The 19827-nt window shown below is 25.4% G+C and overlaps 2 protein-coding genes across 2 annotated transcripts; both read right to left on the bottom strand.

Moving 5' to 3' along the window:
• Nucleotides 1–4290: 4290 nt before the first annotated feature.
• Nucleotides 4291–11025, bottom strand: LOC112692638 (wiskott-Aldrich syndrome protein family member 3-like). Its single transcript, XM_025567365.1, has 10 exons — nucleotides 10696–11025; nucleotides 7526–7829; nucleotides 7300–7453; nucleotides 7116–7230; nucleotides 6877–7029; nucleotides 5764–5951; nucleotides 5468–5671; nucleotides 5093–5351; nucleotides 4809–5022; nucleotides 4291–4742 (listed from the first exon to the last, which is right to left on the bottom strand). Exons 2-10 carry the CDS (start codon nucleotides 7815–7817, stop codon nucleotides 4567–4569), a joined length of 1755 nt encoding a protein of 584 aa, XP_025423150.1. The 5' UTR covers nucleotides 7818–7829; nucleotides 10696–11025; the 3' UTR covers nucleotides 4291–4566.
• Nucleotides 11026–15883: 4858 nt separating this feature from the next.
• Nucleotides 15884–17044, bottom strand: LOC112692605 (sm-like protein LSM3A). The gene is made up of 3 exons (XM_025567334.1): nucleotides 16880–17044; nucleotides 16690–16800; nucleotides 15884–16117 (listed from the first exon to the last, which is right to left on the bottom strand). Exons 1-3 carry the CDS (start codon nucleotides 16910–16912, stop codon nucleotides 15941–15943), a joined length of 321 nt encoding a protein of 106 aa, XP_025423119.1. The 5' UTR covers nucleotides 16913–17044; the 3' UTR covers nucleotides 15884–15940.
• Between the last annotated feature and the right edge of the window lie 2783 nt (nucleotides 17045–19827).

Below are 19827 nucleotides of genomic sequence, written 5' to 3'. Positions count from 1 at the left end.
GTCTAAAAAAATATTTATAATGGTTCATATTTTTTTCTGTAATTTAAATAGTTATTTTAAAATATTATTTAAACAATATTATTGCTGTGCTATATAAAATTGTATAAACAATATTATAATACAATAAGAATGCCAAACATTTTTATTTTATCTCTCTCCAGAAAATAATAATCCGATTATGGTCTTGATAACGATTATATGATTAGTATCAACAATTAAAAAAAGACAAAACAAAAACTCGACTATTTTGTCAAAATTATAATAAATAAGAAACAATTGATTGTCTTTTGAGTTAAAAATTTAACAATTGCAACTCTTTTAAAATAATATAGTTTATACGTTGTTATGATAAATTTAAACTTTTATATTAAACTTTATTTTAAGTATTTGATTATGAAAATTATTTACACGAAAAATTATATTATTCATTATTTTTTATATAAAAAACGATTTATAGCTTTTTCTGTATTTACATCAATATTCCTATGCACACTGAGTAATAACAGGCCAATTAATCTGTCTTTTTCAGATCTATTCTCTAGTTTTTTATGATCTTTAGATACGAAATGTACCTAAATAAAACCATCAATAATGCATTCTATAAATAATAAATAAAATGTGATTATTTGAATGTTCATTTACTTATTACTAACACTCATCACGTAAATTTATATTTTTATACTTCATGACCATAATTTTTATTGTTTTTAAAATGTAGTTAAAAACGATTAGAAAAATTATCATTTTCAGAAACTTGACGTTAAAATTAAAAGATGCCAAATAAAAATATAAATATTTCATGAAAAAAATAATCATTTACTTTTTCAAGTAGGCTGTATTGTCATAGATTATTTTTTAAAAAAAAGCACCCTGTATATTATATGTGTAAATGTTCGTTCGTTGAATTATGAATATACTGATAAATACTGGGTTCCTTCGATAAGCCATGTATGAATATAATACAAGAAACCAATTTTTTTTGTAATAAAATAATAAAAATTTAATTTAAAAATTATTAAAAAAATAATATTCGTAAATTAATATATAAATAAAAACAAATAGGTTTCTATATAGAAATAAATAAATAAATAAATAAAAGGCTTAGCTTGGAATATTATTATATTTGTTAGGTACGACCGGTTTCAAATTAAAAATTAGTCTTCAGGTTTATACAAAGTCAATAAATTCAGACTAAATAACCTGACGACGAATTTTTTTTCGAAACCGATTTTGTATTTTAAAAATATAATAAAACTTCAGGATAAGTTTTTATATGTCTAAATATAGACTATTTGTTTATTTATTTTATTTATATTAATATCCTACTATTCTAATTAAATCTACAAGCAAATTTTTACTAATACTAACAATTCCTCAATAATAATTTTTCATGTAAATAGTTCATGCATACTCAATTAAAATTCTCAAATAAAATGTTTTTATTTCCTATATTTTATAACGTCAATTTAAACGATATCCATATCATTTACACACAATCAAGTGGTTTTATATTTTTTGCTTATTATTCTTGATAAACTGACTATTATAAATCAATCCATTTATTGACTTTAACTCAAAATTATTTTTTTTAGAATTTTACCACGTTTTTTTTTATTACATTGCAATAATGAAAAGCACACAATTATGTAAGTACATGGAATTATAATAGTGGTAGGCATAGTATATACAGTGAATAGGCAAGAATGCAGGGGGGAGGGGTCAACCTTTTCCGAAATATTTGAATAATGGTATAAAAAATATCTTAAACTACAGATTTAATAGTTATTTCAGTTTCCCATGAGCTTTGCAAATAAAATATATAATTATATATATTATATAAGTATTAAAGCATGCTATTTATCATTTTACATTTATTAAACCTTTCCCCCATGACATTTTTCTGCTTTTGCCACTGATAGTATTAAATATGAAGTATGTTCAAAGTATGAATACTTTTGGTTTGTGAGGGATGTCATAATATAGTATATAATTAATCTATAATAATAAAGGTACTTATATGCTTTTTATAACAATCAAATAATTTAATTATAATTTTCAGAAAATAAAAACCTTTAATTGATAAATAATAATCAAATATTAATTTTGATGTTTTCATATGAATTTTGTTCATGAGACTTACGTTTCATTTATATAAACATTCAATTTAAAAAAATAATATTATTACAAATGTCACGATCATACTACAACTAATATATTTAAAATTTATTTATTTTTATTAATAAACTTAAAACTAATAGCCATGAAAATGTAAGTTTAATAATTATAATAAAACTTGACTAACTTGAAGAATTTATGTGTTTATTTAAAAACTTGGGTTTCTAATTGTCCATTAATAATTCCATATGTTTTACCTAGGTTCTAAAAACCTAAGTTATTTGGTTACAAAATAATTTATCCTTGTTCTATTAAAATGCTTTTTCTTTATAAAAATATATTTTAATTCATAATATTGAATAACTTGGTATAAATAAGTAAATACATAAGGAAAGGTACAAAATAACAAACCTTTTCACTTAAATTAAAATATATAAATAAGACACCAATAGGTAATATAACACTGACTTCTGTTATAGAAATATGGACAATCTATAATATGTGATTTACTCACTAATTAATAATGGACATTTCTTTATGAACTATAGTTATTGTAGTTGAAAAAATAATTATGAGTATATAAATAACAAAACCATTTTTTTTTTTTTTTAAATCGATAAAAACATCGATTTTATTTGGGTTACAAATAAATAATATAATTCATAATGCACAGGTTAAAATAATATGATGGATAAAAAATATTAAATTAATATATTATATTGACAAAATATAAATATAAAACATTACACTTTATAGTCTACTTGTATAATATATTATATACCTTCTATATTTTGAATGTACATTTATTTATATATTTAACAGTAAGCTTTGGGTTACAAATATACAACACTGATATTTGTTCTTTTCTTTTTTTATCTCTTTCTTTATATAATATAATATACATATTATATATATTTACACAGTACAAATAACATAGACTTTCAAACTCGTAAACAAAATATAAATAAATAAAAGATGAAAAATTAACTAAACAATATATTATAATAAAAATGTTATATCAAATACATTATTATAATGTAATTAACAACATATCGATGTAGTTATATGCAATTTAACAAATGCGTTTTGTTATTAAAAAACAAACACTAGAAGTTTGTTCTATGTAGCATAAATAGATTAAGGTAATATTATTTATTATTTTTAAATGATTACTTGTAAAAATATTATTTGAATTAAAAGTTGTCCCACAAATAACTGTCATATGAATTTAATACAAATAGTTTTTTTTTGTCATTTAAATTTAATTTTAAAAACTATATGATTAATTATAGAATAGTTTTATTATTTTGTAATTTTAGTAAGAATAAATACATGGATATTGAGTGGCATGGAATATGTTAAAAAAAAGGAACTTTAATTCAATTACTAAGAAAAATATCATCTTAATTGAACTTGTGTATAGTTTGCTGAATTTAATGGTGTCATAGTAGTATGTGCAACAGTGTTCTACGTATAGACAAAACCATATTCAAATATAAGTCAATTTGAAAAACTATTTGAGCAAAGTTGAGCATTTTCTCTTCTTGTTCATTGAACATAAATTAAAATTAGTCTTATTTCTGTCAAATAACAAAATAATATTCAATTTGTTAGCTGCTATGGAATATTGCACACAATATTAATGGTAGCTAATAACTACCACATTTTTTTATTTATTTATTTTTTTTTAATAACACTTTATATTATATTTAATGCAATAAAATAAATTAAAATAATTGATAGTTATTTGTTCAAATTCGGAAATGAAATTCATAAATTAGTCATAATATAATTCATTTATTTGAAAATAAAAATAATTTATTAATAATAAATTAGTGGTTTGTTAAACTACTATCATATTTTTTCATTTGTAATAAATAAATTATTAGTAATTTTGTACATAAAAATTCTTTAAAATAATGAATTCAACATTTATAATTAACTCAGTGAAATATAAATTAACATACTATTGTGTATAAAATAAAATTGGTATAATTATTCATTTGGCACTAAAATGCGTATGTTGCATGAAAAAATAGGAATAAGAGTAGCAAATAAATTATTATTATTATTAAAATGCAATATAGATACATCTGTGATTATTTTTAAGAAATTATTAAAAAAAAAAAAAAAATAAGTTAAATTAAAAAATAATTAATTACATAAATATTTAGGTTTGTAAACTATAAAAAGAAAAAAAATTGAAAAAAATTAATGGCTTTTTTTCAATAGGAATTATTCGATTTTGTTGACTGTAATATTATTTTATGAAAACTAGCTAATGCATCAGATTGTTAAATATCATCAAACAGAAAAATATGGATTTTCAACACAAGCACATAGACACACAGGAAACAAAAATGATAGCTAATGAAACTTTTAAAGTATTGATAATATAATAATAGAATGACAAGGAATGTTTGATGAAAATTATGTTACTTCATTTATTCACTATGCGCAAGTTTCTTCAGCCCAACCATCACTGTCATATTCACTACCTGATGCTGAATCTGAATCAGAAATTTCAACAGCTACACGACGGGCCAATATTGAAGCAACATCATGCAATGCATTACTACGTTCTCCTTCTTTTTGTTTAATTTTTTCTACTTTTCTCAATTCAACACCTAAACATACACAAATTACACAAAAGTTATTAATTGCATATAATTTATTAATAATTAATGTCTTACCATCTCTAATTGCTTTAAGTAAATCGCTACGTGGATCATAATGAGTGACATGACCTGGCCCAGGTGTTTTTCTTAATGCACTCACAGTGCCGCTACTGATATTGGTAACAGTTGTTTTTAAATCATTAATAACACCATTAAGCTGTCTAACATTGTTACATTCAGCAGGGAGTACTAGTGGTTTGGATTGAATTATGTGATTAGGAGGAGATTTCTATAAAAATATCAATGCATAATTATCTGATCTTGTATTCAAAAATGTATTCATAAATTAAAGTACTTACTTGTTTTGGAGGTGATTTTATATCTCCATTAGCTAATGTTGCTGGTGGATCAGGCATTGGTGGTAATGGTGGAGGAGGTGGAATGTTTGCTGATGGCAAAGGAGGGCTAATAGATACAGGTGGGGGAGGTGGTGGTAAAGGTTCTGTAAAAGGTAAATTGTTCTCAATTGGAGGAGGTGGCGGAGGAGGCAATGTTTCACGATTGGAACTCAAACTGCGACCACGAGTTGGAGTGCTGGCCGATGAAACAGTAGGGGTACTAAATAAAAAAAGTATAATTCATAATATTTTTTTTATTGTTATGATTCCAATAGTAAAAGAAAACTTATTAATTTATATAAATATATTATTATTTAAATAAAATGCTTTGCTTACCTGTTATTTGAATTATTATTGCTTGGTGGAGCAGGAGGTGGTTGAGATGGTCTAATTCTACCTCCTCGACTAGGTGTACCCAATGGACTTATTACTTCGCCCATACTTCCTGTGTATTGGTAATTGTTTTGTTGTGTTTGATGATTGTATACATTTGATTCATCATACATCATATTACTACTAAGTGGTGCAGCATAGTTATTGCTAGAACAAAACATATTAATAGAAATATTTACTATTCATTCGGTATTTAAAATTCAATATATACATTATCAATATGATAAATGCAAATTTACCTATCAATAATATTCATAGGGGGAGGACTGTAGATATGTCCATCTACCATGTTATTTCCAGTGTGATTATGAAGTTGCTCTGGACCATAAGATCTACGTAACTCGATGCTATTGGGTCTTGATGGTCGATGTTGATCATTCATTGATAATCCTAACATCATTGTGCTTTCTTCCATGTATTCATACGGCTAAACAAAGCATAAATACATTTTTAATTAATAAAAAAAAAAATAAAATATTTAAGTTCTTCAAAAGGGTGAACAGTTTTCTTCTTAGAAAATTGACTATTTTCAGTTAACTAAAAAAAACTTAAACAAAAATTAATAAAATTAATTTTGCTTAAAATGTATGATTACTTTATACAGGGGAGGATTTTATTACTAACCAAGGGAGGGGCTAATGGAAGTTTAAGAATTTAGTAAGTTGGTTTTTTAAATCTATATAAAATTTTAAATTACATAATATGCTTTTGAGTCCCTCATAAGTAAGTCATTTTTTTCACAATAATGACAAGTTTGAATAGTTACATTATTGGTATCAATTTTAATCAGAAACCATTTTAAAATATAGGTAAATACATATAATTAACAACAAAAGTGAGCTATTTATTTATAAAAAAAATATATAAAATAGAGACCATATTCATCAATGATCATTGACAATATTTTATTATAATTATTAATATATAATAATACTTTGCTTTGTAAAATATATAGCTTAGTCCCAAGTGGAGGGGTATAATGTCCCCTTAGTCACCCCCTTAAACCTACCCATAACTTTATATGAGCATATTTTGGTATTGCTATGTTTCTGATATATTTGATTTGATCATTACATATTGTATATAATTATTTAAATACAAGCTATATGACAAATATTTTAAAGTCCATATATATATAAGAATATGTATATAAGAATAATAGGAATATCAATAAAATGTTAATTACATTGAACATTAATTGTTAAGTGTATAAGTATAACACATTTACTTGTTGCTTATACTAAAAAAATATAACATAAATTTAGTTGAAGAAGATAAATAGATTAGGATATTATCAGGTTATCTTTGGAATAATTTCTAATTTCTTCATTACTTAATAATTTATAATATACCTGATGAGGGGCCCTATAATGGGAATTATCTTGAGGCATAATATATTCTCCATGTTGAGTTGCCAGTTGTCTTTGTCTTTCTCTTGTACTGTATGGTTGTCTGACTCTTTTTTTATGTCGGCCACCACTACCTTCAGTTTTGGGTCTGTGAGGCTATTGTATAAAAAACATAGAAAATCATTAATTTATAATTTTAAAATATAATATTCTAATGAAAATTATAAATATTGAGATCATACTTTTTTTCCACGATCATGCATCATTTTTTCTGTATCTTTTAACATTTCTAATCTCCATAAATTGAAAAAGTAATCTGGGTCAGTGTAGAACTTCATACCATCTTTACCATCCTCCCTGAAAAAAAAAAAAATTTCATGTTTTAATTTTAATGATGAAGTGTTTAGGTTTTTCTATACTAGTTACCTGTAAGGATTAAGCTTATAAAGAGGAGGTGGTTTATCACATTGTGAATACATTTCAAGCATTGGTGCAGGCATTGTGTCTCTTGATAAAACTTGCTGATCGAAAACAATAGCACTCTTAAAAGCCTTTCGCATATGAATGTCTTGCAAGGATACTAAACAAAATAGATAAAATTTGTGATTTAAAGTAATTTTAATAGAAATTATATTAAATAAATATTAATTACCTTCTTCGCCAGTACTATCTAATTGTTTAGTGTTGACAGATAATCTATCTAACCTAATTTGTAATGAATTAACTCGTACTGTAAGTGAATGAGCTTCACGTATAAGCTCACCAAACATATCTTCAGCTTGTTTAGATAAGCTTGATAACTGACGTACTGTATTAGCAAGAGTGCCATTTGTAACAGCTTCTAACTCATTAGGTATTGAATTTGTAGCGCCATAACTCCCTGCTTGTGAGACTGTGTTACGTGCTACATGCACGGGTTCTACGACACGCTTTGGTAATGGCATAGTTTATGTAAACTGCAAAATAAAATTAGCATAAATTAACAATAACAATGAAAAATATTTTATTTAGATAGTTGGCATATATAATAATAATATTAGGACAAAAACTGTAAATGTATAAATGTAGATAGTTCAGTAAATAATAAATATAAACATTTTCAAATTTATTACGATTCCTATCATATAATATAATAAAAATATAACAAATTTTTTAATTTTTAACAGTCATAATGAGTTAACCAATAAACAAGTATAATATAATAAATATTAATAATTATGCATACAGTTTAATTTGTTATAGTTATAAGGTATATGTGTATATTTAATTATTATTATCTATAAGATTCAAATAATTAAAAAATTTAATTTTAAATTAAAAAGCATACTTTGAACATCACAAAATGTATAATACTATTATTGTTTCAATAAAACATTTATAATATTATGTTCCCTTATTCCCTTCAATTTGTATCAATTACAACTAGTTATTATGGAGTTGAATGATACTATGACTCAGTCCAACTAGAGATGAGGGCCAATTTAAACATTAATTTGTTACATTGACATACATATGAGGCATGTTATAGTATATTAATTAATAATAATATTCAAAATTCACATCAATGATATGCATAAAAATATCAAATGGTAAAAATGTATTAAATGAAAAAAGCAGATATAATCTTAAAAAAAATAAAATAAAATTTGATAACATTACTGTGATTGATTTTGATTCACTATCACAGGTTTGTCATTTATTTACTAATAAAAATGATTTCATCAAATATTCTATATAATATATTAGGTGCATAGGTTTATTTTTTTATTGTTGATCTTAACCTCAAAAACTATGGTCATTTTAGGTTTATTCTATATAATATTGAATATTAATGTAAAGATAATTGTTAATATAAAATATTAACTATCAGTATCAGTAGGTACATATATAGTAGCAGTAACATAGTTATAATTTTGAATTACTAAATGATAATATTTTAATATCATTAGCACAAAAATAATTATTGAAGCTTATAAGAATTATATCAGCAATGGTAATATAAACTATAAGATCATATGGACAATGTCAAAATTGATAAAGAAATGCAAGCCAAAAAAAAAATTTACTCTACAAATTAAAGTGTTGTAATCAAAAAAATTATATTTTTAATATGTATATAATTTGATAAATAGGTACTATAAAACAACCAGATTTTTGAACATATTATATTGATTATGGTATGACAATTAATACACATAAATTAATTATGTTATCTAAATGTATTATTAATTTTAATGTTATGATAAATCTGTTCAATTTTATAAATTAATTATAAATTAATTATATTATCTAATATCTTAATATTTCATAATTTTTCTTCTTAAAACTTTGTAAAATATAATATATCTTAGAAACAATTAAATACTTTAGAAACTACAGTTTTTAAATAGAAATACATTTTTTACAAGATCAATTAAAATAATAAATTTTAGCTTTAATTTTTCAAATAAATATAATATGTTAAAATTTTAAAATTATTTAGATACAAACGTGGGCAATATACAAAAATAGAGATATTACACAATTTTAAAAATTATTTATATATAATTTAAGAAGACAGATTAAAATGTATATTTATTTTTACTCAGTAATATAAATATTTTAAACAAGGAATCATTATTATTATGAAGCATGAATCATAAATAATATTATAATAAGTAGCAATAAAACATTATCAACATTATTTATTATATAAATCTACTAAGAAACAACCTTATTAAATAATTTAACCTATATAAATGATAAGATTATAAAATATTTAACCATTCCAATAACTGCAATCTCAGATCATATAAATTACTAGCATATAATCTAAGAATGCATTCAGTATAAAGATTTTTTAAATATATTGTGTAATGTATGTATTATTTTCCAAATATAATTATCTACCTACTTAGAAATATTTATTTTCAAAATATGTTTTACATAATATACAATCCAAACATAATCATTTAATTTACATAAAATTGTTTAGATACATAATTAAATAAAAATAAAAAAGTACTTGGATATATTAAGAAAAAGTTTTTTTTTTGATAAAAACCAGATTTATATCTTCTGTTTAATTACTCAGATGTTATCAACTGCATATTTATAATGATAACCATTGTATGTATTCAGCTTAGTACTCAGTATGCAAGTAAGTAGAGATAGTCTCAAAATCTATATCACATATAGACCTTTAAAATAGAGTCAAATCACACATTTGACCAACATTTTAAAACTTTAAAACAAAATAATTGTTAGAAAATTAAAGTACAAAGTGGTTATTTATAAAATGCAAACAGTCATTAGTCAAGAATGTTTGTTTTGGGCGTTTCCCATAAAAATGAATAAAAATTTGTCTTAAGCGTATGAATGGTCTTAAACTGATAAATAAACTAATAACTGATATTATAAATATGTATGCAATAACAAATAACAAATAATGTAAAAATACACTTCAATGTAAGTATTATGTATACATCTTAAGACAGTTGACATTACAAAAATGTATACAAAGTATTGATAAATGATGTATAGCTAAAATTAACATCAATATAGAACACATCTACAGACATATGCGGTGAGAAGAGCAATGAAGAGATATAATTAGTGATGAATCATGGAAAACAAATAAGTAATTTTAAAACACAAATCACTTAAAAGAACAGTGAACGAAAGAGTGAAAGTCTTGGTGCTGATCTGGGTACAAAACAACTAGCAGTTCAACCGAAGAGTCTAGATAACGGCACCGATCATCGTCAAAGAGAACTCGGTCGGTGAATACAGTGCGCAGGACTACACCCCAGAAACATGACGAATCCAGACATGATCACTCACCTCGGTGGTCATTTAACAGAGGCGAATTGACCGATCCACTGCGGGCGCCTCCGATTGTTCGGATCCGGCACGTCCGTCACGGGCACAGCATCGCCACGGTCGCGTCGACAGGCCCGCGGGAAAATGCATCAGGCGACCAACAGCGGGTAACAGGACGCGTGCTGCGGTACGAGAGACACGGCCAGCGGACTCGGGACGGCAGGACACTGGACTACGCGCAAACAAAACGGAGCCAACGCAATAAACGCACACGCTCAAGGACTACTGTTGTGGCGTCGAGGCGGAAAACGTTCAATAGTCGATACCATCGATTATCAGTCGAGCTGGTGTCCGCGAACGAGAGATCGCAGTACCGACAAATGGCGTATCGTAAATAGCGTGGTATACCGCCCTACCACGGGTCATGGAAGAAAATATTTACCGAGATATTGTTGTTGTTACGGCGCGCCGCGGCGGATACGTCACGACCAGCCGTCCGTCTTTCCGTAATGTTTCTGGGAGTATATTCGCCACACCGGTGCTATAGTGAAAATTAAAAATGAAATTATTGTTTTAAAATCATTTAAATAATAATTTAAACATTTTCTAACTAAACGATTTCGAAGCAGACAACATGCATAATATTTAATTTTAACAAACTCATTTTTTGTTTTGGTCATATCTGCAAGTTGCAGTTATTAAATTAAGTACCAGCCGCAAGATGCATATTATCAATGAAATATGAAAACAATAAAACATTTTATCTTCAATACATCAAACAGTTTAAAAGAGGAGGATGAGAAAATAAAATATTTTCGTCTGAAATAAATATATGTCAAAATATAAAAATAAAAATAAGGAACAAAAGTATATTAATTTTCTTTGTTTACTCTATAGAATCGTATATACCTATGCGGCATAAATCTAGTTTAACGCCTACTTGAATTATTCATTTATTTTTTTTTTTTATAAATGGAATCGTTTTTTACGCTGAGAACAATGGTGCAATCAAATTAAGCGGACGAATTTATTTTTTGCGTGTTATATCAAATAATTTATTTGGTTACCCATATTGTTATAGTGTCTTGGTACTGTGAGTCCGCTTTAGATCTATAAATTCAAGTTCAAAACTGACTTCAGTATGAGATACATTTTTGCAATTTTTTTTTCTAATTTTTTAAATATTTTAATTTGGGAAAATGATGACCTAAAATGTAAATTTTTAATCTATAATTTACTTGAGGAGGTATAGCATAGCAAATCAAGGTATATTTTCGTTTTAAGCTGTCCGACCTTACTTAAATACAATTTTCATTATCCCATTATCGTTTGCGTAGTCATAACATTCCATTACTTTCGTTTACAATCAAACGAATGTTAGTATGTGGATATTACATTTTAAATGATTTAAAATAAAGAGATATTATTTGTTCAACTGTAGATAAAATATAATACCTATTTATTTTTGGTTCATAACTATTTCTAACGCAGTAAACATAACACGTGCACTTAATATTTTTCAAGTTTTTTAACAATTTAATAAATAGTAATAATAATTAATAATATGGATTATTGTAAAATTATTTAAATTATTTGAGTGTAATGAAGACGGTCAATTGTCAATGTCAGTTATTGAATAACACTTCAACTGTGGAGTCTTTTGCGAAAAACAACAACCTAAAATGTAAAAATGGTAATTTTGCTAAATTATGCCTGCACACAGATTTCATCGATGGATTTGTTTGGCAGTGCAGAAAATTTTATTAAAAAATAATCGAAAAAAAGTGATCTGTGATTTTAAATAATCGATAAGGAAAAGCACGTTCTTTAATAAAACACGTGTCGATTTATTGTATTGTAATATTTAGATATTTATGAACGGAGTAGGTTTCTTTCCTTTATCAAAAACGAATTAAAATTGCTCAACAATCTGCTGTTGATTAGGCATCTTTCCATCGAGAAGTTATCTTCGATGGATTATGTCACGATAAAATTGGTAATGTTATTTTTTTTTAATTTCTAAAAAGCAAAAATAATGTTCTTTAATTATTTACTAAATTCACAAACCGGTTGGTGGGGGGGGGGTGTTTTTCCACGTCACCTAATATTTAACTACTACTATTACAAAAGTAATAAAAAAAATCTTTATGTAAAACTTTATTATATATTTCAATTAGTATAATATATAATTGTAAATATTAGTTATAACTTATAAATATATAAGGAACCTATTTTTATCAACATAAATAATAATAAAAAACAATTACTGTTAGTAACATATATTATAATTAAAATTACATTATATTACTATTGTTAGCATTTGCAATTCAATAACTAAAATATAATATAATATTTTTTACTGTTGCCTGTGGATGCAAAATGATACTTTTTCCCCCCTAGAAAAATTGTCGTGAGTGCAACTGCACCCTCATGCTCCCCCCAGATGCCGCCACTGATTACGAATGTGGTGTAGGGTAAGTTGTAGAAATTGATGAGTTAAAATTTGGTCGATAAAAATATAATAGGGGTCATCGAGTAGAAGGGCAATGGGTTTTTGGTGGAATAGAGCGGATAACAGGCAAATGTGTTTGTACTCGTAGAATGTTGTGACAATGAAACATTACTGGTGTTGGTTAAAAAATGGATTTTGCCCAGTACATTGATCGTTAGTGATTGTTGGAAAGCATGTGGTCTCTTCTTATTTTAATATTAACCATAAATATTTGATTTTAGAGTTATGACTATTTAAAAAACGAAGGTTACGAACATTCAATTCAGTTTAAACATCCTGATACCGGCGCACATACGAATATTGAGGGAATGTGGCATCACGCTAAGGCATCTATGGGCCAGTACTCGCGGAAAAAACAATTTTATATACATACAGTATGTAAACGTTAATTGAGAACACTCGATATCTTTACCTAGAGACCTGCAATTTAAATTCTGTTTTTTAGTTCGTTGTTATAACATAAAAATTGATATTTTTATGACCTTTGAATTTGTTTAGACTAGTGCATGCGTAGTACATTTTTTTAAATGGCAACCAGCTATTTTAACTAATTTTAATGAATATTGATGATTGAAACAACTTAAACAAAAAAAATAAAGGTAAAATGCAAGCGATTTTCAGTTTTTGACAGTGACTTTGAAAATAATCACTCTTAGATTGTTTAGGCTTGACATTTTCATCCCTATTTACCTTAGGTGATATTTACACGTAATTATGATTTTAAATACTGTTAATTTTTACTTTATTATATGTAATTATAAAATTTAAAAAAAAAAAAAAATCGAAATAAGTTTATTATTACATTTAATGCATCTATTGTACATTAAAATCAAATTTGATTCTCATTTAAGTTGAAATTGTATTTAGTTATTAATTAATTTAACTAATTGTTGTCTGCCGCGAACTAAACATTTATTCAGCATGCCACATAAATTTTTCATTTATTACAGCCAGGCCCATGTTCAAGGGGAGGGGGAGTTCTACCCCCCATGAGGATATTCTTACATACATTTTTACTAAAAATATATCTAGTTCTTATTTTATAAAAATTAAACTAACTTGAAAATTCATTTGTCCATTTTTGTTATAAAAGTGTCAGTTTTTTCATTTTGACTCCTTCTTCTATTTAATTTTTGGACATTTTCCATCTAATGTCGATTATCGTTGTTAGTGCAGATATCGATACAACGCATTTTTACTGGCAAGTCAGCTGTTCAGACATTTGTTTACATTTAATGATTTTCAATCCTGATATTTTTGATCATGGATATTTCTACATGTATTTTTTTATTTCATTTTTACCTAAGATAAGATATATAATTTTGAATCTCTTCCTTGAATGATTCCTGTACACACGTCTGGTTGCAGCTGTAATTTGTACTACAGTCAGTTAATTGCATGTTGCTGTTATTTTATGTCATTATCCAGGTCTTGGATTACTTATGTAGATTGTATATAATCCAGACTTAATGCTAATATTATTAAGATTGTTAATAATAAATTGGAGAATCCTTATAATATTTTCTTAATAAAATGTAATTACCTATAACTCATGAGTTGAAATGACAAAAGAAAATATATCATGATTGATAAACTTGATAATAAATGGAAAACGCAATATATATTTTTTAGGGGAGGAGTAAAAGGTAAGGGTAACAGAAATATACCAGTTCCTAATTTATGAGTTTAGTTTATAAGTTGTATTAAAATTAAAAATATGATTTACATTTTTTGATTTGAATTTCGAAGGCCAGAAACTTTTGTTCATAATTAAACTTTAGATCATTAGATATCAATTGTTTTGATTTTTAAAATCTGAAAGTTAAATTACAAACTCATTTTATATTATATTACAAATTACAGGATGACGGAATTATGAGATGATTTTTTTTCTTAATTACCTATAAATTTAAATTTTGTCAGGTTGAGGCCTAATATCCAACAATAGTTTGGGCTTATGTTCCAACATCAATGATTTATTTATTTAGCATACAATCAGGGCCGTGGAGAGAAATCAAGGGTCCCAGGGACAAATTAATCCAGGCCCTTCTCACACGAGATATTAAACTTGCCATTGATATCTATTGTCTTCTTTTAAAATGTGTATACCATAGAGATAATGTTATTGCAATCATGGTTATACCACAGACTAAATGAAAATAATTATTTATATCTTATAGGTCTTTCTTGAAAATGTTATTTATCTATGGTTTGGATCAATATTGTAGAGTTCACTTTATTGTAGATATTATTAAATACGTGTGCGCAATCGCACATTGATATTTCTATTTTTAGTCTATAATATTTTTATTTTATTAAATTAGAAGTACATATTTACTTTTAGTTATTTATTAATTTAATTGCATTGTAAAATAATAAGTAATAAAGTAACAATTTGGTATGATATTCGTGAATAACTGTTTGGTATACTTAGCATAACAAATTTGCTATGACGCCAATTGGCGTCAATCAGCGTCAGATAAAAGCAAAGTGTATGTGGTGCGGATGACGCCAATTGGCGTCAGTGAAAAAAAACCTCGAATTACTCCTGCACATTTGAATGTGTATTGTAATATGATCCGCAGTGAACGTGTTAATACATATAAATAATTAAACTACTTAGCTTTATATTTTAAGAAAAATGTTATTTCTTATAATATTTAATTGTAATAATTTATATTAAATACATTGATAAAATAATAACATAGTAATTAAGTTTAATTGTTTAGTATTACATAAACAATACATAATATATTATGATGTAGTAGATGGAGGAGAAACAAGTATGACACCATCTCCTCTAACAAACAACATAGGTATAGTTCGTTTAGTAGTTTTATATACTTCCTCAAATGTTTCTTCGTCAACCTCAATTGTTGTGATAGTTTCTTCAGCTTCTCCTAATACCATGTTTAAATGCTGATCAAAAGCCTAAAATAAAAATATATTGTATATAATAAAAGAAAATTAAATAATTTAAAAATATAATTAAATTATTACTTATTTCATTTCAATCAATTAAAAATATATCAAAATAAACAAAAGAAAATTTACTATATAATTTATTGTCCGTCAATCTTGAATATCTGAATGATTAATTACTTATTTAAAGAAATAGATAGCCAGCATTAAAATATATTCATTCAAGAATGAACATTTATATTTATTTTAGTATTTACATTTATATTGATAGAAGATAATTGCTTTAAAAGATTATTTTCTGACCTAAGTACTCTAACTATTTGAACCATAAGTATAAATATCTTCTTCAATATTATTAGTTTGAGTTATCTTTATTTTGAGTGTTTTAATATTAAATTTATTTATTTAATTTTTTAGATGTTTTAAATTTTTCTAATGCATACTGATCTACTATATTATTTTATTTGTACTTAATATAAGGTATTTCTTAATTTCTATGATCCTTAAAGTTAATGATTTTAAAATTAATTAAAAAAAAAAAAACTACCAAAAAATATAAAATAAATTTGATCAGTATTTACATGAAGTCGACCACGAAGTTCTCGATCATGGCGCATTTTAACATATATCCTTTCATCGACACTAAGCCTTATTAAATCAACTGGCTCTTTGATTGTCACTAATGAGACAGGCTGAAAAAATAATAAAATAATATAAAATAAAAGTTGGAAGGTATTAAACGCATTGAGTTATTATAAATTAATATTATACCTCTGTTTCTCCTTCGGGCATTTTAGTTACCATAAATATAACTTTTCAATACGACTGGAATATTAACACAAACAAAACACTGAGTAACAATAATTATTTTGAAACCAATAATAAAACGAATGTATTCGGTTTATTGGCGATTGTTGTGAATCAAAGATTATTAACCAACATAACCTTACTAATAGTACAAATGCTTAGAGGAATATTTATCCGCTAGAGTGCGCTGTATATTCATCTTTTGGTATTAAGATAAAAATTTGGATGTATTATGTAAATAATGTAAATATGCTGATACTAAGTCTAAAACTTAATACTGATTGTAGAATATATTTAATATAATTAAAAAGACTTTTGTGGATTTGTAGGCGTTAGTAATGGAACCGCCCGGTTCAATTGCCAACTCGCTTTTTACCTATTTCCTAATATTTATAAAGCACTCAATGTTACACTTTAGCAGTAAGGATATTGATCGGTTTCAACTATCCAAATCAAAGATTATTTGCAGAAAAAGCTATAATTAAAAAATTATTTGAGGCACAATTGGGAACGTAGAAAAGATATTTCGATGAAATTAACACAAAAACAAGTATTTATTTAGCTATTTATTTTGAAATATAAATTAAGAAAATGCTAAGACGGCAATGTCCAAGATGCTAAAATGGCTACAATATCAATGAAAGTAAAAAAAAAAAAAATTGTATATATTAAAAATGGCAGTCTGTCATATTATTGTACTTAAAATGTTGGTCAATCAACACACTACTATATCACATATTTGATAAATCAATTATTATTTCTGCGGAGATTGGCCAATAAGTCTTCAATACAAATATAAAATTTATCTTATCATGAAACTAACTGTTAATAATAATTATCACGTAATTAATAAAAAAAAATTATCAAACTATAAATATGATATTGTAAAAAGTATGAAAAAGTTATTTTTGTTTATTATATTATATTTGAATGTGTACTGAATATTTTATCTGAATATTGTAACTTAATAATATTAATGGGTAATATTAATTAATAATAATTATGGGTCGCCGTCACACATTAACCTACGGTGTATTTTGTCCTATAGTCGAAGTCAATTGCAATCCTACAAAGTTCGTCCAGTTGAGAAGAACTTCAGATTAAGTGCATATTTCATCTGGAGAAATCTTCCTAGTATTATTATTTTATTTATTTATTCAATACAATACTAATTACAACAGTTTTATATAAAACATGTATCGTTACAGCTAAGAAAGTTGGCTACTTTCATACCTATAACTGTGTGAAGGTGAGAGTTCTAATTAATTAATTGTTTAATACATGTTTATTATTATGATATGTAGACTATGTAACTAACCCTAACCTAACAGGGTCAGTGATAATTTTTGTGAGGTTCAAGGTAAAGTTATGGATTGTTTTCAAAATAAACATTGCAATGATTAGCTACCACATGCAACTAGTACATTGCAAAATGTTTAGTAGGTATATCAATTGATTGTTGTTGAAAAGTCGTACGTAGAATGCAACTTCACGAATGTCGTGTCGTATTAATATCATATAGGTAAATATTTTACAAGCCATTAGATTGATCAATGAAAAAAAAATTAAATATAAATGTATATAATATATATTTAAGCTCCACCAGTTTTAAGGTGTAATAATAATAACAAATAATAATGTAAAAAAAATCACAAAATGATAAGTTTGATGTCTGTATGAAGAAAAACAAACTAGTCGTGCTCTCAACATTTTAAAATGAGACGGGAAATAAAAAATGTGAATATCAATGTACCTATTATACTTAGTGATGTTAAAATACGGTATTTTTTTTTCTTATTGTATAATACCATATTTACCGGTACTATACCAGTATTATACTGTATAGAATCTTGCAGTACCTTAAATTATAGGATATTTAACAAAGGTTATAACCCCATTGTTAATTATGAAATATAAATTATTTTAAAATAGATTAATTAAAAAAAATGGCTAAACAGATAGAAATAATTAAAAAAAAAACACATGATAGAAGAATTATTTTAGACCTAATTTATTAAATTAATATTTAGTCATGCTACCAATTTTCAATTATTATATAGGTACCATACGTATGTATTACATAGAAATACATCCGTTTTAAATAGAAATAAATAGAAAACTATATTTAATACTTTTATAGTTACATATTATCTCATTATACCTATATTTACAATATTTGAATATTATAATAGTACAATCAATCAATTTAAGTCATTTCTAACACCTGAATGCTAAATTAACATGATTACAATAATGTTGAATATTTTTAATTTTTATATTAATACTGTATTGTATTGGAGATCCATTCTATAGGTTCTACTAAAAAATTAATAATTGAATTTTTAAAAATAACGCATTCATTTTATTTATTTATACCGTCAACTTACCTGAAGATCATCTATGTTTTATTGCTGATAAAAAAAAAAAAAAAAATACCGGGTTTGTTTTTTGACAAGACCGACGGGAGAATCATGAGAGATTTTCTAGCTCTTTGAGCAAAATCTTACTCGTTTAAAATCAAGGGAAAAGAGAAAATCAAAGCAAACTACGTTCGACCTTATGTGTTTAAAAATCACATGACTTTTAAAGATCATATGGATTATTTTTTTCACCGGGAATGATGAAGATGTACAAGGAAAATAAATCTATCAAATCATTCAATTATGAGTTAGAAACAATCAAATCCAGCAAATTAAGTTTCAACCGACAAGATGATAAGCGTAAAGCACATATTGACGGAATACATACATATGCTCGTGGCCACTATAAAAAAAAAGTAAATTTAACTTTTATATCTTTGAAATATTTAACTAATAATGTTTTATTGTGTTTTTGTGAGTTGATTGAGGTTGATAAAGATTCGTTTTAATACTTGTAATAAAAAAAAAATATGTGTACATATAGAATGAACA

Source organism: Sipha flava, unplaced genomic scaffold (assembly GCF_003268045.1).
Source record: "Sipha flava isolate LNK unplaced genomic scaffold, YSA_version1 75_pilon_pilon, whole genome shotgun sequence".
NCBI lineage: Eukaryota > Metazoa > Arthropoda > Insecta > Hemiptera > Aphididae > Sipha > Sipha flava.
The sequence above is the reverse complement of the archived record's forward strand: the minus strand, read 5'-3'. Positions and strand labels throughout refer to the sequence as shown.